This window comes from Argiope bruennichi, chromosome 1, assembly GCF_947563725.1.
Source record: "Argiope bruennichi chromosome 1, qqArgBrue1.1, whole genome shotgun sequence".
Taxonomy (NCBI): domain Eukaryota; kingdom Metazoa; phylum Arthropoda; class Arachnida; order Araneae; family Araneidae; genus Argiope; species Argiope bruennichi.
Window position 1 is genome coordinate 97,389,634 of NC_079151.1, and position 26,037 is coordinate 97,415,670.

Below are 26,037 nucleotides of genomic sequence, written 5' to 3' on the forward strand. Positions count from 1 at the left end.
TTTTATTAATTTAAAGTTTTGGAAGTTATAATAGAAAAACCAAAAAATCATGCCTGTTTTTTAATTAATTAATTTTTTTTTAAATTCCTCAGAAATTCAAATTTTTATCATCTAAAACATATTTGTGGCAAATTCTGTAGCTCCCTGTCATATGATGTGGTCTGTTAGAAGGAGAATGCGTGGTCAGACTAATACACATACACACATACATTCTTCTTTATTATTAGCATAGAGCCGGAAACTATACTTTTTTACCGTTAAAATCCTTCAATTTGCACGACAAAATCGATAATTAGTCATAAAGAAAAAGTTTGAATGTTAAAGAACATGTATATTCAATATAATTCTGACCAAATTTCCAGATGAATCAAAACAGTGGGTAGAAGCGCCCTTGTTGAACATAAAATATCATATCAACATTAACTTGTATCTAGACGTTTCCGAGTTATGGTGGATGTGACCTAAGTGACGTCATTTTTATCAGGATATCTGGTTTTAATGCAGGCGCTGAAATGTTGACGAAGTGAGATAAACTAAAGGCCATATTATGCCTGATAGGCACAATCAATATTAGAGGAAATTAGCTTTAACAATTACAGTTTGAAATAAGGTTTTATTAATAAAAAAATGACATTTTTCAAAAATTGTTTTACCTTTAATTTATTTTAAACGTATGAAAGTTTTATCCTTTGTTAAAACCTACATAGAGACTTAGATCGAAGAATTATATATATGTTATGAAAATTTCTAATATAGAAAATGAAGTTAAATAAGATACTATATACATTTTATACCAAATACAGTATTTAAAACTATTATCTTAGAATAAAAAACAGATAAGTTACATATTCAGAATGTTCGATAGTTGAAAAAAATAGCCGAAGGGAGATATGTAAATAAATAACATTTTATTTTAATTATTATTAATTTATTAATATTTGATTATATTAGCACATTAAATCTATTTTCGCATAAACTATGTTCCATTACGGCAATAAAGCATATAATACATGCATAATAATGAAATCAATTGAAACAACTTTAAACAAAATGATTTCAGTATTTGGTAGGAATTAAATAATAAAAATTGAACTTTTCGGGCCTTGTTTTTAGCAAATTGATTTATAAATAAATCTATATCTATTTGTTATAAAATATCACTTACAATTGAAAAAAACTGCATAATTTTCCGATCTCTCTTGACCGACTGTAGTAAATTTTTAAAGGATATCTCTCCTAACTACAATGAAAATTACTGTATAAAATAATTTTTCTTAAAAACACTTAGAAAATCACTGTTAGCAATACTTTTTCTTACTTCTGAAACATTTAATATATATTAAACCATTACTATAAATAACATGTATTATGTGTATGAATTATTTCACCTATACTGAATAATTTCAGAAGGCCATGGTACCCTCTGCTTTTGTCTTTTAAAATAAATAAACAAAAATTATAGGATGTATTTATGATATTCTTGTGACAGTACCGAAACGTGCACTAAATGCGCTTGATAAAAGATTTAGTTCATTATCCTAATAAAAAATATTCTAGCAAGTATGATTTCTTGAAACTTGAAACTGTTTCTAGGGGTTACAAACTTTCATTATTCCGATGAAAGTTTTTGAAAAAGAAATCATCAAAATGCTCATGAACACTTAAAATAAAATGATAAAAAAATATGCTTAAAAATGTATTGAAAATAATGCATACGTTCAAATGGGTAAATGCAGAATTGCATTTTGTATAATTTATATCAGACATTACTGAATAAATACACTGTAAAAATGAAATCCTGCCAATATTTTAAATTGATTAATATAATAATTCAATTCAAAATAAATTTAGGATTTTTTAATAGGTACCGGTTCAGAATTGGAATTAAAACAAGCTGCAGTACCTATTGTATCCCTGGAACAGTGTCGAAAATGGCACAAAAACCTTGATGTGGTCCCGACGATGGTGTGTGCAGGATATGCTGATGGTGGGCATGACTCATGTGATGTAAGTTGAAAGAAATGAGAATGAAGATTGACAATTCAATTTTCAACTATGATGACTTTTCAAAAGTGACTCACTGGTAGTATATTTGTGTTCAAATTCAAAAAAAAAAAATGATTCAATAATAACCAAAGGAAAACAGATAGGGAGATGTATTTAGATTACATACTGTACTGTTATTATCTAATGTCGCTACTTAATAAAGAAATAAAGATTCCAAAAAATCGAATCTTCCTTATTGTGAAAATAATAATCTCCCATTAGGTCCATGACTCCTGACATTAACTGTGTTTGGCCGTCTGCTCGTGTTCAAAATTAATTTTAAAGCCTATTTTTTAAAAATTAAGGTAGTGCATTTCCCCGATATTAGCATTCTTGATTCTGTGCTCACATTAGTTATACTTTCGAGTGTAGTACGTATTGTTAAGCATAGTATTACATCACTTATACATTATGAATATACTTGATTCTTGGCGTATATATTTTTTCCCACTTAGCATGAATTACTGTTATAAAAAAATTTCCTTGAAGACCTCTTATTTGCTACGAATAAAGTCCTAATTCTTCTAAGATTTATGAAAAAAATTTCTTATCGCATAGAATAATAAACTTATTTTTTGTCTTGAAATTACTCCGACTGAAGGAAATTATCTCCTCTGTGTGAGCTGTATTTTTATGTATACTTATAATAAATCTCATTGTGTGTGTGTGTGTGTGTTGGCGCTCAACAGATCAGACCGTTAGATCTGCAACTACCACATTTGGCATGTGTATACCTTGGAGGAATGGGCAACTTGGGGTGATTTTTTAAAAAATCACCCCAAGATATAAGAATTTTAATTAATTATAAATTAAGCGAAATTTAAAAATTAAGCGAATTTATAAATTAAGCGAATTATAATTTAAGCGAAAATTATATACAGACAGCCACACATTGACAAAAAAATATTGATAATGAAAAGATAAGGGTCAGGAGTGAATGCATTTTTATCATTTGCTAACTGAATGACGATTTTTAAAAATATGTTTCTGCATATTATTAATACGATAAAATTAGACAAAAGGAAATTTTAAATATTACAAGTACTATAAAACATCGGTTAGCAATCGATTGATAGATAAGGAAAATCCTTTCATATTTTTTATTGAAATTAAACCTTATCCTTCTATTTTCACAGGGTGACAGTGGAGGTCCATTAGTTTACTCAGACAACAAAAATGTCTGGCTCCTCGCTGGCATTGTTTCTACTGGAGGTCCAATATGCGCAGATAAAGAGCAACCTGGAATATACACTTTGGCACCTTGCTATGTGGATTGGATTCACAGCATAATCAATGAAAGAATATAATATTTTACTGTTACTGAAATTTATAAAATATATTTTATTATGTGAGTTCTTATCATCAACTATTTTTATTTTTATTGAGATGCAATAAATTTTTTTTTTATTATTAGGGTTGGTTAGAAATAATTTTAAAAAGGCAATTTTTATTTTTGTAGCATAATCAGTTGGCTCTGCCTAAAATACTTCTCATGAAATGGAGCACCTAAATACTAATAAATAAAACAAGAAATCTGTTACTAGTATCCACATCTTTTTTTTTAATATTCAGATATTAAATGTAATATTGTAATGATTTAAGAAGGTGCCTTTCATCAAATCTAAACTTAATTTGTTCTTTTTTTTCATTTTTTGCAAAAAATTTTCACAAATCTAATACAAAAAGCAGACGATTTTGGTTACTACGAAAAGCAAACATTAAAAACAACAATATTCCCTTATTTTTTTAATAAAATTTTCAGTTTTTTACCTTATATTGAAGCCTTGATTGTTCATAGGTCATATTTTATTAATTAAAGTTTTGATATAATCACTCATTTAATAAATAATAATCATTATTATAACATTAAAAAGCAATAAAAACGAAAAGCAATGAAAATTTTAAAAAATGCTGATTTTGCATGTTTATTTTCTTTATGCAGGCAATAGAAGTCTAAGTAAATAACTGAAAATGAAAATGCAATAAAAAAGAAAGAGAGATGATCAAAATGAAAGAGTTTAACATATAATGTTAGCAAAATTTAAATTATATTTTAAAAAATATTTTTATGATTCTTCGTGTTCTAATTTGACTCCTCGCGGATTGTAGAAAAAAAATCTTTGAATTCGCTAAGAAGACAATTAAAAATTAATGAAAAAGATATCTCGGTCATTCTACTTTTAAATTAGAGTAAAATATTTTAATAGTATGCTCACAAAAAATCGATAAAAGATAACAAAATTAAATTGTCCGGAGCAGGAATCTTAATTTTAATTCTTAAAGGTTTTCAGAAAAGGTGCAATTTCTTAAAAATTTACAAAGTTCAGTAAATTATTTCAGAAATGCAAAATAAATTTCTTTAGAAGCACAACTGTTCATTTTCTTCGATAGTAAACAGTATTATTTCTTAAAAATATTAGAAACGATACAACTGTCAAATAACTGCCAAAAGTCATAGAAAGCAGTACATTTTATTAAATAAAAAAATTATATTAAACTTTAGTATAGAATATATTCATTAGAGTAATATATTGCAAAGCATGTGAGACAATGCCAACGAAGTGCTAGGAAACGTAAATAAGTTTCCAGCTATATGTTTCATGACCTTGGTCTCCACTGTGATTCTAATTTCACAAGTTGTCAGACACAACAAAGTATAACGTCTAACAATAGATGATGCAACACCTTTTCTTTGTAGAAAATTTGCTTTTACATGATTCTCGTTCCCCGACTCTAAAATGAGAAGAGTGTGTTTTGTCAACTTCCACTAATAATAGTATGCGAAGCACGAGCTTCTCATTTCCTCAAACAACAATTAACCTTTCCGGTGAAATGCTCTCACAGAATCTGGATATAGTTAACATATTTGTTGTGCAAATTCATAACTAGAACAATAGCTTATAGGGCAACTGTGCTACTACATCTGTGGTTTTTCAAATATAACATTACAGTTGTGTTATTACAAATATAGATATTACAAGAGTATCAAGTGACAAGCTCCTAAAAAAAGATAGCAATATACAAAACTCGATATGATTTTGAGCATAATTTGCAATTTTTAAAATTCATATTAGAATATTTTTTCTGAAATCAATTTAATTTTTTTTTATTTTTTTTTAAATATTTAACTGCCAAGCCCTAATACCATTCCTAAATCAAACTTCATATATTTTTGTATTTAAAAATTAATTCATTTATAGATGTTGCAATTTATTAGCCAAATTGACATCTATGAACATTTTTTAACGCTTATAGACTTACAAACTCAAAATAAAACCACATTCATAAAGTTGTACAAATATTATAAGAGTAGAAATTTCATTGTTCTAGAAACAATACAGAAATTTAAAAAAAATAAGAATGATTTCGAACATAATTTCTATAAAATAATTTAAAGCTTTTTTTTTTATTTTCATTAAATTTATAGTTCAGAAAGTAGTTCAATTTACCTTTACATCCTTACAAAAGTGCAAAATCTCTGAATAGAATTTCGTACTTTTATGTAACTTTATGAAATGAAAATTAAGTCATATATTGATGTTATAATTTTTTATAAAAATTAATGGAATCCCTTAACATTTTTAATGTTCTATAGACACTGAGCTTATTCCAAATGATTGCGTATTTCTTAAAATGTGCATTAAATGAGACTTTAAGGAAAATCGAAGTAAGACGCTAATTATATCGAGGTTGAGTCCTTTATCAGAAACAGAAGCTAAAATATTCTGTAGCATAAATATGTAGAAACATATCTAATAAAGTACAGTTGCCTTGTCGTTTTCGTATACAAAAGTCTAGAAAGAGCATGGAGAATGATTAGGATTTGAGTTCAAATTTAGATCAATAAAGCAATTTATACCATTACAAAGTTTCAGTCAATTTGCCTAAAATAATTTGACCTTATTCACTTTTCTATAAAATATTTCACTAAAAATTGAATCTTTCAGAAATATTTAAATTCATCACTTTTCTTATTTTATTTAAAAATATAGTTTAACCCGTAACTGGAGACAACACAAAATGACTCTGCGTTGCTCATTAGCTTTGATTATTACATGGTATTTTGTCCTTGAATACAATCATCTTCTCAGTACACTCATACAACCAAAACCCTTCAAGTTGTTCTTTTAGCAGTATGTAGGCAGAAGTCTAAATATGAACACGTGCTATAACCGAGTTATTCTTTTTCAAAGTTTCTGTTATTATTTATGGAGTCAATGACTCCATATCTCTGAAACTGCTTTTAATTTGAATAATGCAAAAAATAAAGAAATATTCCTAAAATAACATTTTAAAATATTGTATTCTTCATTTTGTTTGTTAAATTCTAACAGTTATTAAAATGAATGTAATTCCGTAATATCAAAAGATAGTAAATATTCATTAAGAGATTATTTAGGTTTTTCTTTTAACATCTTTCCAACATTTAATACTATAACATTTAACATTTTTAATATTAATATTTTTTTTATATTTTCGGTAACTACATGATTTGTGGAATGTATTGTGTTTCCAAAATAAATTCCAATGCTGTTTACAAAAGACAAAAAAGAAAAATAACAATGGAATCATTTTCACTCCTTGCTTCTGGCAGCGTGAGGAAATTTATATCTCCAGTTATGGGTTATAGCTCTAGATACACGCAGATATATTAAAGGATATCATCTTTATCCAAATATTTTTTTAAAATGCTAGTTTAAATAATTATAGATATGTATTAATTAATATTAATTAAATAATGTATATATTAATTTTAAATCGATATATGCACACAGACACACACACACGCACACACACATATATATAATCTAACACAAGGTCACTTCAATGCTATTTTTTCTACAAATATTTAATTGGAATGCTTTGGCATTATAAAATGTATTACAGTTGTAGATACAGACTGCCCAAACTTTTTATTGCGATGACCTTTGATAAGATTACAGCAATTCTCTTCAAACAATATCCGTTGAATTTTCATTCCATTCTGCAAAATAGTAGTATTCGACATAGTGAAAAAATTAACAGGATATTAGACGGTATCTAAAGCGGAACTTCTTTGTGAAAGTAGAAACTAAAAACTCAAACATGGAACAAGCCAAACTAAAGCTTCAGGACCGAGCTTGAAGGTTGAAATCAAAAATTTTATTTAACGCTTCACCAAATTTGTTTTATTAAATATTTATTCTGATATATTTTATAGAAATAAATAAAATGATAATTGTTGAATCAGAATTAGGACACTTTTGTATAAATAATAATTTATGCGATATAAAAAATGGAATGAAATAAAGCACCCTGAAAAAAAGAGCAAGCAAAGTTTAATTTAAAACATAAGGGATGTAAATAAATCATACCTTAAATAATCATTAAATTCCTATTATTGCGAAGTTGGTTGTATTAATTGGTTATTAATTGTAATTATTGTTGACTATTGAGTATATAACTGAGATTCTTTCTTTTTTAAAAAATATATCTTTTTGCCCTTTAAAATACTAATGGAAATCTGAAACTTTGATACAAAACATCGAAGCATAATAACGATTTAGGCGTGATTCTTCTGTCTTTATAACGTTTTTAAAATATTATTTTTGACTGGTAAAAATTATTAACATAAATTTAGTCTTAATTATAATAATGATAATGTACAAATAAAGATTATATTGAATATTGACTCAATGCTCATGAATATAAATGCTGTATATAAAACAATGAAAAGTATTGTAAAATATACTTAAAATATTTTTTAAAAACTTATTAAAATAATAGAAAAGTAGTACAAAAATAAAATCTAAATCTCTGTAAAGTTAATTTTTAAAATTTTAATATGATGTAAAAATAGCTTTTTTGCAGCAATTGATTCTGAAATTATTGAGAAAAAAATGTTAAAATTTCGTTAAATTGTTATTAAAAATGTGATTCAAATTTTGAAAAGCCATGTCTTTTTCAACATCTAGTATCCCAGAAGTTATTGTGTGCCATATTTTGTACTCTAGGTTCTATAATTTGTCTTTTAGAGTATTTTGAGCAATTTTGCAACCTGCCCGATGCATGAAACATCATTCAATTTATATATATTAATTAGTTTATAAATATAATCGTACTTAAATTCTTTCTTTCATTCATTGACTTTACAATGCCATTCATAAAAAATCCTTTTAATTTAGAAAATTCAGATTGTAGATTTTAAGATTCATTTATGTGTCATGGAAGAGATATTGAATTAGAAGCAATAGCCTAAATTAGACAAGTAAAAAAAAAATTGCTAAAAAATTCTATCATTAATTTTCAAAAAATTTTACTTTTACAATTTCTTCAGTCATTCTACTCAAAATTAATCCATTAGATAAATTTTTTGCTTATTTACAACTAGATTTTTAGAAAAACGCACGATATATGCAATTTTAAAATTGTCATAAATAAAAAAAATACAACTTTCTCTTACCATTTTAAACAGTGAACTACGAATAATATGTAAATTAATAAAACCCAGCTTATAAAATATTGCATAGATTAAAATTTATAGATGTTAACTTAAAAAATAATTAAAATGCTTACATGCAAATGAAATTAAGCTACCGAAGTGAACATGAAACAAAAAATATATATAATTATTTCAATCAACGAAGTTTTTAAAAAATATTTTAGCGAAAAGAATTTTGTAAGATGCACTGTTTGAATTGTTATGAAAATAAATCTGAATTACTGCATTGTATTTAAAAGAGAAAAAAAACGTGTGAATTCATCCATTAAGCACTCAGATGTGTGAATTTGTGAATCAACCCAAATATAAACATGCACCTTTTAAGACTAAAAGATGGCCTCAATGTGAAAATGCGGAAGATTCTATCACATTTCCGATTACTTTTCAGATCTTAATACGCCTCTATTTCTAATTAAGTATGTGTTCCCTATCATTTTCATTTAAACATAGTCACTTTTAAGTATGTGAGCATGCAGCTTTTTATAATAATATAGTCACATTCAATTAAAATTTCTAATTGACCAATTTTGTCATGGCAGTCGCACAAAATTTTAAAAAATTTGAATTTTCGAAAATAAAATTAAATAATTACTTGATTAACATAAACTAATTTCCTACCTTATGTTGAATAATTTCGCAATTTACAGTTCTATCTCCTATAGGTAAAAAGTTAAAACGGGTTTTAATCTTTTTGGATTTCCTGCGTAATCTATACATTTTTGATGAAAAATTCTCAAGCACACTACGGTCATTATCAGTCTTAACCTTTCTGTCTATAGTTATCGTTCCTTTGACATATCAATGTAATATAATGGTAATTAGAACTATATTAAATTGAAAAAAACTGGCAACAGCTTATAATTGAGTCGCATGTGTCATCTTTCTTGTATAAATTAATGCATACATTCTTCATGGAATAAAATGTTTTATATTTTTACGATAAACTGTTGTATTCATTTTGAACTGTAGTGTTCAGCAATTTCAGAGAACAATGCAGAATATGCAAATGAATGTTTACATTCTCAAAGTACTCCATGAAATTTCATTGGATGCTCAATTTTGTGATCGTAAGAAGAAAAAAAAAATGAAATATACAGATAGAAATAAATTTATGTTTTGATAATATTTTCTGGATTTTCTGGAAAGCTGAAGACTTATATCACCTTCAAATTAAGAATGAATAGGTTCTAAAGATAAAAGTCGCTTATTCATAATTGAAAATAATCTATATCTTGTTATCAAAAAAGTCTGTTTATTCAATAGAAACAATCATATCGATAAATCACTCAAGGTATTCATTTCGTTAGAAACGCTTTGAGACATGACTTTTCATTTAAAGTAAACAATGCATTTTAAGAGCATTTTAATTAGTATTTGTTTCTTATATATCACCAAATTCGTCAAAAGTCAAAGTAAGTATAATTTAATTGTGTTAAAAATTCGGTTTGATAAGTTTTGTTTAAAAATATTTTCACAGTTCTGGAAGTACGATCATATAAAATTTTTCTTTCACTTTTTCCAATTTCAGTTATAATTTATGTTTAAATTGTGTCTCAAATTCATATTTTATAAGAGAAAATTAAAGTAAATACTTGGAAATTCGTTTATCTATCATTAAATGTTCATTTAACGATAGATTAATGATAGATAAATTGAGCCGTTTATTTTGAAAATGGGGCAAATCCACTTTTGAAAAAAATGGGGGTAATGGTAATTATAGATAAAACAATTATAGATACCTAAACAATTCAGAGTAAAAAAAAAATCAGATTCTAATATTTGGGAGAAAGAAGTTTTAACTCTTAACAGTATTAAAAATACGTTTATTTTGATAGTGGTGCAAGTCCATCTTAGATTGAAATTATTTTTGACCGAATATATATATAACTCCCGTTCATCATAAATATTTTGAAATGTTAAATCCCGATTAAAATTCTATTTAATTATACTTACTGGAAAAGTATAATTTAATTATAAACTGGAAAAGTATAATTTCATTGAAATTCTTAATAAAACTTAACTGTTTTTTATGTTATATTTTCTACTAGAATGCTCTTTGTTTTGTTTCACTTTTTATCAAATGAATACATATTTGATAAAAATTTAAATAGTATTTTGTTTTTATAATTAAAAATGGCTGTTGCAACTCAAATATTTTCCAATTAAACGAAAGATTACAATGATTCACTAATTTTGAATGTGAAGAAAGTCCATTTACGTATAATGAAACTCTTACTTTCTTTTAGTCAGCACTGTAAACACTATTGGATTATAAACATACATTATCTGGTACAACAAAACACAAGAACATATATGTATTAATACTTACCAATATTTTTAAATTTATTGAAATGCAAACCTTTAAATATCTCGCAATAACAAAAAATGGACTTGTCCCATTTTCAAAATAAACGGCTCAATTAATAATGCCACCATGCTTAGCTGAATTTGTTTTCTTCTATATGCATTGAAGTAACATTATCTTACCTAAAATATAAGTTAGGGATAAGCTTAAAAGCACAATAAGACGTAAAATTAAACAATGCAATACATTAAATTATAAAAATGCATGCTCTTTTAAGTAAAGATAATTTAACATTACTAAATCTTATTTTACAAGTGAAAATAACTTTTTTTATTTGTCCCTCTCAATAAAATATTTTATTTTTATTGATTTAGCTATACCATCAGTGAATAGTACAATTGCTTGTGGATCAGAGCAACCATTGGTGGTAACACAAAAGTTAGGGTTTCTAGTTTCACCAAATTTTAATAATTTTCACTCTTATCCACCGAACCAAAACTGCTCATGGACACTGAAAGCATCAAAAGGAAAGGTAAGCAGCTCTCACGATATACGGTGTCTTTGCCCATTTATTTCACTTTATGACAGATTTTTAGTTTATTATTTATGCAAATTATTTATTATTGAAATGAATCTTCCCATTTATTTCTTCACTTGCTACTTTCACATGACTTTAAAATTGAGAAGCTTTCAAAATTATTCTTCTTCTTTAACATTAGAATAAAGAATCATTCTAATGTTAATGTTTTAATTTACAATGGTATTTTTGGAAATATCAAAATCTTCTGTTGTTAAAACAAGAAACAATTAATAATGGAAAGGCCTTGAAAAAATAAATAAAAAAGTTAAATCCTACTTTATTTCTTAAGTATTAAGAATGTAATGCATATGAGTATTGTTTCCTGGATTTATTTTTAAATACGGCTCCTGAAAAAAAATATTAAGATAAAATAATTAAATTAGTTCATTATTCAAAAGTTTTTATGAAAAAATGTCTTTTTAACAATAATATTGCACATAATCAATTCACTCGTTCTATAATATGATTTACGACAATATTTGCAACTCAAAAATTAATTCTCTACAAATTTTAATGACACAAATAGGATAATTTTAATTTAAACTTGGAATATGGTTTGATCTCTTTTCGTCATATTTGACAGTGTTTTAAAATTAACAGATGGTGAAATGCCACTAACATTAGCTACTAATGTTGTTTTGAATTTTTATTAGTTACTGAATTCCGTTATATATGGGAACATTATCTTTGAGAGTTACATAAGAGAAAAATGTTTTTAAAAAATGTGGATGCATTTCCCTTATTATTTCATTCTTGCGAAACATTTTTCTATAGTTCACTACCAAAAATCGCGACAAATGTAAATTCATTAGGCAATTCCCATATTTATTGTTTTGCCTTGTTACCCGTAGATTATGTTATAAAATTTGACTCGATACAAAACATGATTGGCAATAAAATTTATCAAAATGCTGCTCTTTTTGTGACCATAGAATCCAATAAATAAAGGAAAAAAGAAGATAACAAACATTTTTGTTTCAATAAATTAATCATAAAATTTCAAAATAATATCAAATTAAGATATTTAGTTTTAATTTACGTTTAATGTTATTGTCATTATTTATTATATTTTCACCTAAAAAAACGAATAATCTTTTTAAATAAAAAGACTTATAATAAAAAGCAAACTAAAATAATAAGAAAGGAATAAAAACTGTTGCGCAAATAATTACACCGCGTTTATACAGCTTATTTAATTAATCATTAGCACAATAATAGATGTTTTGAATAATTCATATAAGATCATTAAACCTTGAAGTCATAGATTATTATTATTTCCTAAAGCGCTAAGTTTTATATCATTTTATTTTATTTTTCCTTGTTATTCAGCTATTCAGCTGAAAAAGTAAAACCATGCTTTGTTAAAAGAAATCTTATATAAAAATGAATAGAAACTTCTCAGAATGAAATGCTAAATGCATTTAAATAATAATTAACCGAAAACAATTCTCCGAAACTTTGAATAACTTAATTTTCATATTAACAAAGAATATCTTTTTAAACTTTCATGAATTTAATGTTGATTGCGAAAACAACTGACTCCCAATATTTCCCTCTTTTATTATAGGATAATTAGTTTTAATTTTAAATGAAATTAATAATTCGAAAGTGTCTCTTATTTTTGTCTTTATATCCTTTCAGGTATTTTTGCTCCAGAAGATGTACTTTGCTTTAAATATGGAATGCAATACAGATATTCTGTATCTCTTTGAGGGAGAGCCACCAAATCACAAGAAAATAGGTCAATACTGTGGATATTGGGTACCTTCAAGATACAAATCGAAGAGTAATATATTGCATCTTAATTTTATCAGTGGCAGAACACCAAGAAACGTTGGATTTCAGTTTTATTTCCAGCAAGTTGATCCCACAGGTAAAATAGCGAAACATAATTACACCATTTAATGCATTAATATTCAAAAATATAAGCAATAAAGGGAAAATCGTTATATATTCCGAAAGAAATATCGAGAATCTACAAAATTTACATTGTGTCATGTCCATGACTGAGAACTAGTGAAAATTCCTAGCGGTAATTTATTTGAGAAAAAACAAACACGTTTGTAATTTTTTTAAAAAGATGACTTGTTGTGGGTTCTAAATCTCTCTTTCGGATATATGGGAACAAAAAAACAAGGAAAAAAAATCTAAAATTATATCATCTGAATTAAGTTAGTTGACGCTAGGTAGTAGGATAACTGGCCGAAGTAGTCAGCACAATAAATATCAATCATCATTTTCCACTTGTGGAATCTGTAGTGAAAGCTTATAAGCCAGTTAACAACTACGCTGCACTCGCAATTGCTTTTGTATCATGGTCATGTTACTGGGCTGTGAACCACAAGGTCCCAGGTTCTATCCTCGCTCGTAACAAACTGCCACAAATCAATATTAAAATGAAGAGCAGTAAGAGGATGCCAAGAGCTACAGCTCTTCAGTAGACTGTTCAGACTGTTTTCAGTATCAGAAGCAAGACCCATAGATAATGAGATTTTATCTTATTTCGCAATGTAAATACAAATTACACACTGTATTATACCAAGATGCATGCAGGCATGCAGGTCATATATATAACCTGACTGACTTGAAGCGAGCTATGTAAAAGGAAATTTGTGATTTGCATTCCTTTAATCTTCTAGAGCAGAAGAAAATTGAATATTTTCTCCCATATTACTAGAATCTTAACATGTGGTTTGTAAGTGTTTCACTTATTTCAAATAAGTAATGTTTTTTTGTTTTTTTCACTTTGTTGCTTAACACTTGGATACAAATATATCAAGAAAAATTCACATTTTGTATCATCAAAAAAAATTAATTAATTATTACAAAACAGACATTTAATATTTTTTTAGATTACATGAAACAATTTACGAAACTAGATTGGCCAAAATGTTCGCTATATGAATATGAAAGAATATTTATTAATTGAAAGAAAACTACTTTTTAAAACTTAGTCTATGTTTACGGATTATCCATGAAGCATCTTGTACAACTTCCTCCCTTTACTCGCAAATTAAAACTTGATTGTTTGATTAATTGAATTCGTATTTATTTTCTATTGATATTCTATTTTCTTTCTATATATTTTATACAGAGAAAAATGCTGATTTATAAAAACTTTTTCGTCTTTGTGTAAAGTTAAATTTAAAGTGTAATTCTATAAAGGCTTTAATTTTATTAAGTAGCAATCAAATAAAGTTTTATATCCTTTAAAAATAGAATTAGTTTAATTAATTTGAAATGCTAATCGTTGTTGTAAAGCTTACGATTTTGCCTTTTAACAGCGATTTGCAATGATGAAGAAATAACATGCCGCCATAGAACAAAATGCATACCAAAAAGTAAGAAATGTGACGGAATTGATGATTGTGGAGATGGCACAGACGAAGAAAAATGTGGTAAGATTTTTCTACAGTTTTTTTCGGCGTGTACGTAAGATAATAGTTTCTAAATGCATGGACAGTTTAAAATTCTGATTTATGAAGATTTTATATCTTGAATATCTACTACTAGACTATTAACTAATACTAGAATACTAACTAATACTAGAATCTAATTTTGAATATCAACTAATTTGTTTCCAATCAGAAAGATTTTATATTTTTTATATCTGGTAAAATAACTTTCAACATCGACTTACAGTATTTTAAAAGCCATTTGAAATTGTATTATTTTGCTATATTTTAATTTTTAACATAAGTACATAGTACTTAATGTTTTATAATTTTCCTGAAAAGTTTTAATTAGATGAAACTATTATATTTATCTTTATTTTAAAATGAGGCATTGCAATCATCCTGTTAGTTGCAAATCTTTAAAAAAATCTCTGAAAAGGGAGGTATTTAATATCATTTCTAAAATGCTACTTTTGATGGTGATTATTTATGAATAAATCTATGGAACGAAAGAACTTCTTTAAAATAATATAAGTAATACCCGTATCTCTAGTATTAGTTGATATTTTATGAAGTACGAAGCTATCTACAAATTCAAATGAGATGAAAATAAATGCATAAATAGTGTATAACAGAGCATTATGCAAAGCAATATAAGCAGAGCTTTAGAATATGTATATAAAAGACATTAGTGCTACTCAGCGTAATGCTGTATTCAATCAAAGTATTGCCGCAGAAAAAAAAACTCAAAAAGTGTGAGATAATAAATTAATATTCAAAATAGAAATGTGACATATTGGCATAAATCACGTATTCATATTTCTATCCCTTCATTTATTTTAGGACAAAAGAATATCTCTCTGAGCATTTGCGGTGTGCCAGTTGTGAAACCAATTTTAGAGAGTTCGCGCATTGTTGGAGGCAGAAAAGCTGTCTCTGGAAGTTGGCCTTGGCAAGTGTCACTTCGTCTAATTCAAGAGGAGCCTTTCGGTCATTGGTGTGGTGGAGCCTTAATTAACAAGCAGTGGATACTCACAGCTGCACACTGTTTTAAAAAGTAAGATATTCAGATTTCATTTCAACTTAGCAAGCTCTAAAAGTTTGTTGTAAACAACCAGAATATGAAAATAAAATATTTGATTGACTTTCATACAATCCTTTGTCATTAAAAACGCAGTCTTCAAAGCGATTTTACTGACTGAGATCATTTGCGAAATTCTGTATAATAAAACAATGATTTATACTGAGTAAGCAGTTTCTGAATCATTTTTTTTCTATCTGATATGCGTAATTGGAGTTTGCATTAAGATGAAACAATGAAATGGCTGAAACTTTGAATTAAAATCCTATTTTAAAGTTGAGCAGTGGCTTTTTTTTACAGACTTAATGAATTGCATCAGTTAATCATTGCAATATCTCAGCCAATGAGAACTACGAGTTATCTCTATGATGACGTTCGATTAAGATCTACCAGGATTGCATATTCGGTTGATCTCTAAAATAATATATATCCAACCTGAAAGCTTTTGGTTTTGGAAAAAGGTATTACAGTGACCTATGAAACTAAGAAAAAAAATTAGGCATCATTTTTATTTTTATTTATTTATTTATTTTGTTTTTGTTATATTTTGTTATATCGCAACACCATTTTCATTTTTAAAAAAAAAATAACACGTCGAGAGAGATCACTGAATACAATAACCCATTTGACGATGTTAATTATGAAGAAACTATTCTTAAGGACACTTTTATTTAACTTCTTCCATATTTGTAGAAACGTATTAGGACACTTTTATTTAACTTCTTCCATATTTGTAGAAATGAAATGTTTAATCCATTTTTTATTTTCTTCCTGATTGGATAGATTTCTGAAATTTTGTGCATTTACATAATCTGGGTGAAAATAAAAATATTAACACTTAGTTTATCACATAATTATTACATTTTAATTAAATTACGGTTTTCTATGAAAGTTATAATTTTGTTGGGAATTCGATGAAAAACTAATGTTTAAGAGTTTCCTTAAATATTATAATAGGGTATTTAAAGATATATAAAAATCAAAAAATATTATAAATGGAAGCAAATTCATAGAACTTTTAGAAGAACTATTAAAGAAAAAAAATTCAGTTAACTGCATAACTGGTTTCACTGCAATCTAATCAGATGATGCTTTCTATTTTGGTGTTGTTTTAAAATTGTTTTGACTCAAATAAAAATCCATAGACATCCTTGAGGCATTTGTGAATTTCACATAACTTTGCGGTGTCTGTGTGTGAGAGAGAGAGATTAATTGTGTTAGAATAGCTTCTTTTCACCAATCAGAAAATTCGCGCATATAAGGAAATTCTATAGTAAAATTTAGCTCAAAGTGTTGCTTGTAAACAAACAAACAAAAAAAAAACATTTATTAAAAGTGAAATTTCGTTCAGATCCGGAAATAGATTTATTTACAACTTACTAGCGTATTTTTTCCCCCTTGAAAGAATAATCTTCACCGGAATTATATGCTTTAGATTCCTCACTTAAAATTATTTTAGATAAACTAACTGTCCAGTAATAAAAAATTTTCAATATCTTTTCTTCTTTAATATTCTTGTTTCATGATTCATTTTATTTTACAAAGAATATGCACACTGATTTAAATATTACAGTAATAATCTGGACGTCAGAAGATGGAGCATTCTACTTGGTAAACACTTTCGCATTGTTCCTGATGACACAGAACAAATTCGGTACATAGAATCTGTATATGTTCATCCTAAATATAAAGGTTTTAATGAGTCTTTGGTAAGTCTCAAAAGTTTAATTCATTTTTTCACATATAAATTATAGTGTCCAAATGAGATATTTTCTGTATGCGAAAGATTGAACATGTAATGGTACTTTGCTATTTTTCCTCTTTTTAATTAACTTAAGAAAAATATGCCAAAAACAACAAAAACTCAGATCACAATAATTTTCAACTAATTATAGATAAATTAAAAAAACTATTTCCATTAATCGCGCCAGTTTATTGGAATAGAAATCAATTTGCAAATACTTAAATAGAAACTATAATAGCAATTCTATACATTCCGAACGATCTGCTACTTTCTTAAATAAAAATAGATAAAAGTAGGATTTATTGCTATATTAGATGTCGTTAATCGATAAATCTTAAAAAAGATACGAATTAAAAATCCGCAAGGAAAAGAAGAAAAAAAAAATTAAAATCCAAAATTGCTTATCACTTTAAAATCATTAATACTGATTAGATATTTCGCTTACGCTTCAGAAGTATACTAGCATGATACTTTCTCCAGTTCATACAGCTTTTTATTCTTATGTTATTTTTATTCTTAGTGTTTATTATATTATTTTAAAAACATATTTATTATATTATCAGCTAAAAATAGAACCTATTTTTGAGCTTCCTATTGTCTTGCTTTGGACGTCTTTAAACGAGAAACACAAAATAATAGTTAGTATTTGAAAATCATCCATCAATCTGTCAATATCAAAATTTACTTTTTAGCTCAGATACTTTTATGTATTAAAATTAATTATCGTATCTCAAATAATTAATATTTCGTAAAAATATTTGCAACTTTTTCAATGATATTTAACAGCTGTAATTGTTTGACGATATTTTAGCAGCTGTAACTTTTTTGGCGATATTTTAAATAACTGTAACTTTTTTGGCGATATTTTAACAGCGCATGATTTCATAAGATACGATAAAAAATTTAACTTTGATTTGGTACAAGATTCTTGAATTTTATAATAACTCCTGTTAGGTTTCAATGTCATGGCTAGAAAGGAAGCAACATGATATTGCTCTTATAAAGCTGAATGCTCCTGTAACCGTCACCGACTACATTTCTCCAGTATGCTTGCCCACTGCAAACTATACCATACCCGTTGGAACGATTTGTTACGTGACTGGTTGGGGAGAAACTTATGGTAAGAAATGCACAATTAGTATTTTGTTTACAATCAAGTAACAACTCATACTAGCCAGAAAAATTTGACACTTTCTTAAGTATGCCTTATTGTTAGTACACAAAAATTAAATTCTAAAAATAGTTTTTCTAAAATTTTTATATTTTTCAGGCAAATTTATTTGAAATATCTGCACATTAATTTTGCATTTGCTAGCACACTCAAAAAAGTTTTTTTCGAACTGAAATATTGGATTTAAAAGTTTATTGATAATAGAATGAATAAGCAATACTCTTCGCGTTAACATCCTTTTGGAAGAAACTTATAATTAATTTTTTTAATTTACATTTTTGTCTACTAATTTTAATTATGTGTCATATTATAAGGATCATTTTCATAGCAATACTTCTCTTTTAACTATATTAGTTATTTCAAAATGAATTGATGAACAGAGTTTTTGAAATTGAACCAATTGTATGCAACTGTGAAAGGATAGTATTGATTTTTAGAACTATATTTCTAAAAGAAGAGTCTTTTTAGAAAATTAATCAAATGAGAATACTTACATTAATTATAATCAAACGTATTCTTTTTAAACTGGCTGTTTTATGACTGAAATTAAGTGAAACAAATCCTTTATTAAAGTCTACTTTTAATACTTTTTTTTATTAAAATGGCAATTATGTTTTTTGACTTTCAAAATTCTTTGTACATGAATTATTTCAGTTGTTAAGTTGGTAAATAACCACTGTGGAACTTGATATTTTGTAGCCTTTTGTAATGACTCAAAATCTCAAATGTTTCTGCACTAGCCTTTTATTTGTGTGTGTGTTACCGTTTGTTAGCCTTCCTCAAATTGTTGTTCTTTCTTTGTCAAAATACTGAAATGCTCTGTTTAAATAAGTTTTGCACAGCACCTCATAATTCCAAACCATGGTCAAATAACTGAATCCTACTATCCTACAGCGGAGAGAGGTTTGATATCTGGCAGATTTAAGACGCGCTGGCTAAGACACATTGTATGTTTTCGTTGGAATTTAAACTCTAAAACGCAAAGTCAAAACAAGGATTAAATAGCCCCAAAAATCATTTAGAATGAAACAACAACAAAAAATTTCAGAAATTTCCATTCATTTTAATATTTTGATTAAAATATGCTGGAAAATTTTCGTTTTTGTATTTTTAAATGCTGATTTTGGCTTTAAAAAAAGTTAAATATTCGAGATAAAAAGTTTCAGTATATAAATTGCAGAAAGAAATCAAATTAATTATGAACAAATTTAGTGACCTCGGTTCTTTTAGTGTTTTTTTATAATATTAAAGCTTTGTTATTTATGTCAGGGCTAAAAATTAATAGTAATTATAATACTGGTAAGAACGTGCTGATATCTTGATTAGCTGATTTTTTGTTAGCCATTGTCTTTATATTATATTCTAGTATATTTTATTGTTTAGAAATGCATTATATAAATGCTAGGAAAAAATAATTTCAAACATCTGATCCGAAATATCGTGGCATATTTTAGATAAGATTTTATTCTTGTATCCGTTTGATTTTAAGTCCACATGATTTTTCTATATGCATTAGAATTTACTACGTGTATAATGTTTTGCATTACGCAATTTACAGAAAGAATACCATCTATCTGTCCATCCATATATTTATTAATCTTCCAGCTATTATAAATGGGTAACGGTAACCCTTTTGTAAATAAATGCAGTTTTTTTTTTTTTTTTTTTTAATGAACGATTTTTGCTACACACAGTTTATGATAGGTTAATTCATAAGCATCGTCATGTTCAAAATTAGCTCAAGATACAGATACCCATATGCATTCAAATTAAAAAAATAACAACGTAACAGAAAGAGATAAAGAACCAAACACAAATTTTGCTTGGAAATCTGTTCGTTGTGCATACGAATTGCACATTTTTAATTATCGAAAGCCGCCTAATTATTCGGTGAATTTTTAAGGTTCGAAATAAAATACATACCAACAGCAAAATAATCATGTAGATGCAAGGAATAGAAAATAATTTTTTATATTTAAAAATAATTTGCACAGTTCATAAAACATCAGAAAAGGGTAACAGACATAATTGGTCGTGTCATCAAACATTTAGAAACACATTGTCTTACTCTGAGCTTTGATGCCATCCCCTTTTTCCCTCTTTTCAAAACGCACAATTATTTCAGAAATTGAAATGGTGATGAAGTATTTGATGGGTGTCACTTTTACATTGGTTCGATTTTTTATTCCACTTTAACAGGTACAGGCTTCGAATTAGAGTTAAAGCAAGCCGCTGTTCCAATTGTGTCGTTGGACCAGTGCCGGAAATGGCATCCGTCCTTTGATGTGGTTCCATCTATGGTTTGTGCTGGATATGCTGAAGGTGGACACGATTCCTGCCAAGTAAGCTAACACCAAAAAATAAAAATCAGTTCATATCATAGAAAAATTTTAATTGTCATGTTATAATTACATATAAATCAACCTCCGTTTCTGTCAATTTACATTAGAATTTATTATTTAAAAACGTAATATAGTTATATGCCTAACTAAAATGCTGTATAATTATTTCTAATGTTAAAACATATCAATAAGATGAAAATCAATACTTTGTTATATTTTTTATATTGTTTTACCACTTTATAATATGTAAATGAGCTTAGAAGAGAGAGATAGCCATGTAGCAGTAAATCATTTTATCCACCAGAATCTGAAAAGTTGTATAATATTTATGGAAAGGGTAAACATGAAACGGGTAAACAAGTTAAATTTAAGTCAAAAATTATCAGCCAGTAAAAAAAAAAAAAAAAAAACGGTTTGTGTAACTTGTACCTATTAATCACAAAAATATGTGATCATTTGCTAAAATTTTTCTCAGAAATATTCTTTTTCTTAATAAATGATAATAAAATATACACGTTATACGTCGAGTTTATAGAAATCGCAATTGCAATATGATAATTTTAATTATTGCTAATAATTTAATTAATACAAAAATTATAGGGACTACTGTAGTATTATAATAATTTTTATTCTTATAAATAGTTTGATCACAATAATCAAATTGTAGAGACTAAAATTGTAATATGATAATTTTGATTCTTATTTCCAGTTCGATCCTAACATTCAAATTCCAATATTTCATATACAGGAGCTATATATAGCTATATGTTACGAAATATGCCTGAAGAGTGATATCTACTCGAAGTTTTCTACCATAATCATTGTAAAGGTGTTGTCCTCTCTCATTTGCATAAAATTGTAGACCTTGTGCAAAAACACTGATATGTTCAAATTTTTATTTTTAGAAATTTTCTTGCTTTATAGTGCAGTAAAGAAAAGCGAATAGGCCATTTAATGCTTTTTTTTCATTCGATTGAAATTAAAATGTTATATATAATTGCATTATCATATACAAATTTCATTTATTTAAGTTCATTGCGTTTATAAGGTAGCGCATTTATATGAATAGCAAAGGAATAATATGCAAAGATGGATAAAATTTGGTACACAAATTTTATCCACATAAACTTTATATGTGGTAGTTATTTTGTTCACTTGTAGTATGGGACAGACAAACAGACAGACATCTCGGAAAGGGATTTCAATCAAAATTTAATTGAAATCTTCAAATCTGGTGTAAAGACGATATAAAAAAAATTCCATTCGCCTTGTTCAAATGATTTGTGAGTTATGTTTTCACGAACAAACACATCTCCAAAAACACATTGCTTGGATTCAATTAGGTCTAGAACAAAGGAGATTCATCAAAAATTCGCAATAGAATTTTTTGATGTTTGCAAAATTTTTTTCTTTGTATATTTCACTTAAGAGAAATATAAATGAAGGATTAAACTTCTCTTCAGCAGTAGTGATTGAAAGAAAATGTAAGCTCGTAGCTAAAAAGTATTTATATCGATAGTTGATTGTTCCTAACGTCACTTTAAAAACATATTTTTTACCCCTTAGGGTGATAGCGGCGGTCCTTTAGCCTATGCAGATGAAAAGAACACTTGGAACCTTGCCGGAATCGTATCTACGGGTGGTGCAGTATGCGGAGACAAAGAACAACCTGGAATATACACTTTAGTGCCTTATTATATAGACTGGATAGAAAATACAATCAAACTGAATACTTAAAAACTGAATGAATTTATGTCTCCAACAGATGTCTTTGTTAAACAGAATTTCATTTCTGAAATAAAAAATTATTTCATTAAAGTAAATTTTATTTTATTTTCTGGGAAAAAAAGTAATATTTTTGTCATAATAAAATGTGTTTTGATATCAATAACTACTGTTGATGTAGATATAAAGTGCACCAAGGAAAGGTCATGATGGATAAATCGATATTAAAAAATAACTTAAGTTATTAGTTATCTCAATATTGAAAGACCAATATCATTATAGATAAAGCATTTTTTTTTCGAATATTTCCACAAAATTTAATTACATTCAAGATTTCAGTTCATAGTATCAATTTTACTAAGATTCTGCATATTAATTTTTTTCTTCTAAATTTTACTCCAGTAGTCTTCCTCAAGAATTTCATCGCTTCAACTCTTAGTTAGATTTCATATTCGATGTGAGCCTAATTTCGGTATAGTATATCCAAAATAATATTCTTGTTCCAAGAATCATTTTTTTATGTTTCATCCAATTTATTTTGAGTTGGGCAAAATCCGGTTAAAATCGTCTAGCATGTAAATAAAATTATGAAAAATCTTTATAATTTCATAATTTATAAGTAATAGAATTTCAATATACCTATTCACCGGAACTAAATTGATATCTCTACATTGGGAACATTAATAACACATTAATAAATAAACATTAATAAGTGAAGTTATGATATGCCAGCTATTAAAATTTGTAATCGAACAGCAAACCGATACTAACAACAGGAATCAGAGAAAAACTTTCTTTGCGCAGTTCATCAAAGAATAATACAGATTCTTGTTATTATACTGATCATAAAATTGATATATTGGAAATATGACGTTTACTGATCGCTGTTTTAAGAATATAAACTCAGAGAAAGGCCTGGATAGAGACAAGGGGATGGATCGTTTTCTCAAGATTTAGAAAAGAATTTCTTCAGAATACCAGGAAAAGAAGCTAAAGGCATTCTTCTTTCATTATTATAATTACTCTGAGATGAGACGTACATTCGATATGCAAAATTTTTATTTGATACATCTGAAGATAAATAACATAAGATAAATACATCTGAAGATAAATAACATAAGATAAATACATCTGAAGATAAATAACATAAGATAAATACATCTGAAGATAAATAACATAAGATAAATACATCTGAAGATAAATAAATACATTTGTAAATGAACTGAACTTCTTCTATTTTCTTTCACTAAAAAAACTCTGTGTTTGTCTCAATGAAATATTAAATTTTTACAAAGGCGACTTTTGAATACGAGGAATTAGCTAAATTTATTTAGATGCAGGAAATTGCTGGTGTAGATATTGCTGGTGCAAATAAATTACAAATCATATTTTGAATAAAAAATTTTATCGAAGATCTCGAAAAGTAGATTTCCGAAGCAAAGCACTGTCTTAGTTGAATGGAGGTTTTCGATTTCCTAATTAATTTTCGAAAAACTATAATTAAATCAATATATATGTGGCCCAATATTAATTTCACAGATTTTTCTTTATCCCTCTGACTTCCAGCCGGACGGTTTGGGGCGCTTTGAAAATTTTCCTATAACCTCCAAGTCGGTCTGTTTCAGAGGAGATGGGTATTAAAAGCGGCTACTGTACTAAGCACTCCAGGAGGTCCGTGTTATTTCCGACAATCGCGGCTTTTTCACAGCAGCTTCCCCAGTGCCTTAAGGCGGTAGAGTTTGGAAGAGATTCAAAATAGGTTGTTTGCACATATTTTGTGTTTTGAAAGGGTTTTAAGTTTCTATTTCCACGTGTTGTTATCTCAAAATTGGAAAGATTTTATGGCTATTTATAAAAGAAATTTTCCACTGTAGTTCTCTGTTAACGATGAATGATATGTAAAGATATCGGCACTTTGTTTATTTTTCGGATAAACATCAGAAGCTCGTTTCAATATTAAGACTATTGTAATGATATGAAGACAAATCATTGTATTGATTCTGCGGCTTATTCACATCGCAATTTTCTCACAAAATGGGTAGCGACACTCGTTACTGTGAAAGTCGTTTTATATTTCTAGCATCTTATTCTGACATCAAAAGACCGTCGGAATTTTTGATGCCGAGTATAAACTACGGCTTTCAAATAGCATTAAAAGACACAAAAAAGATTGGGGGTTCTCTTTTTTCCCTCCTTCATAGAGTGAGATAAGTTGTATAAATGGCGAATTAATTGCACAAATGCCATTCTGCAAATTTTTATTTAGTTGTGGATTTCTTCTCTTTATTTTACATATTGTGAATCTTTTTTTCATTATTATCATAATAATTTTTTTATTCGAACCCTTTTTATTTCTTCATTATAAGTTAAAAACTTGAACTCACTGATGAAGAAATTAAAATTTTACCTGCTATTGATGAAAGCGACAGTGATCAGTCAATGAAAGATGATGATTGGTCAAAAAATGTTTTAGGTGATCGTTTGAAACATTTTATCAAATTTCTATAATTTTTCTTATTTTATTAGTAAAATGAAGTTTTAAAATCACTCCGTCTATTTTCTGAATTATTTTGATGTACAAAAAGCAGTAATATATGGCATATTATCTACGATTGACAAACGATTGTTTCAATAACATATTAAAAGTTTAAAAAGAATAAGATGAAAAATAAAGATTTTTTTGTGTATATCTGTCCCAACTTTTATTTAAATGATCAAAAAGTGATTTACTAAAAATTTACGCGTGATTCACTGATGCATGAATTTGTGGAAATTTAATATGGAACTTTCGTTCAAAATTTCATTTTATTTCATTGTAATAATATCTTGTCTTAACAGTATTGTAGAAATCTTAAAATAACATTTTGAAATCAGAAATTCAGCTCGAAAAATTTAGCATGACGGTTTATACTAAAAAAGTAATAATTATGATGAACTAAAGTAAAATGTTCAGGCTGAAAACTGAAGGAATGTATTTGCGAAATATATTTCGCTGAGTAATTTTTTTTCCTGGATTTTATTGAACAATTTTTTGTAAGTCAGTATTAAATGAAGTTTTAAAAACATGTAATCTCATTTATCGAATTGCTTTGATAGATGAGATATATAATGTAGTCGCTTGGTTTGACAAAAATTTTAAAAGATTAGTAAAAATGAATTGCAAACTA

General features: G+C 27.0%; 1 protein-coding gene across 1 annotated transcript in view; it reads left to right on the top strand.

Moving 5' to 3' along the window:
• LOC129973760 (ovochymase-1-like) overlaps positions 1-22,978 on the top strand; it is a 40,703-nt gene extending 17,725 nt beyond the window's left edge. The window contains exons 8-17 of the mRNA XM_056087514.1: positions 1,865-2,007; positions 3,183-3,345; positions 11,207-11,364; positions 13,054-13,285; positions 14,697-14,810; positions 15,651-15,864; positions 17,462-17,597; positions 18,587-18,752; positions 21,003-21,145; positions 22,712-22,978. Of these exons, the coding sequence (XP_055943489.1) occupies positions 1,865-2,007; positions 3,183-3,345; positions 11,207-11,364; positions 13,054-13,285; positions 14,697-14,810; positions 15,651-15,864; positions 17,462-17,597; positions 18,587-18,752; positions 21,003-21,145; positions 22,712-22,882 (1,640 nt within the window). The 3' untranslated portion in view covers positions 22,883-22,978. The remainder of the gene's footprint in view (positions 1-1,864; positions 2,008-3,182; positions 3,346-11,206; positions 11,365-13,053; positions 13,286-14,696; positions 14,811-15,650; positions 15,865-17,461; positions 17,598-18,586; positions 18,753-21,002; positions 21,146-22,711) is intronic.
• Positions 22,979-26,037: the final 3,059 nt, after the last annotated feature.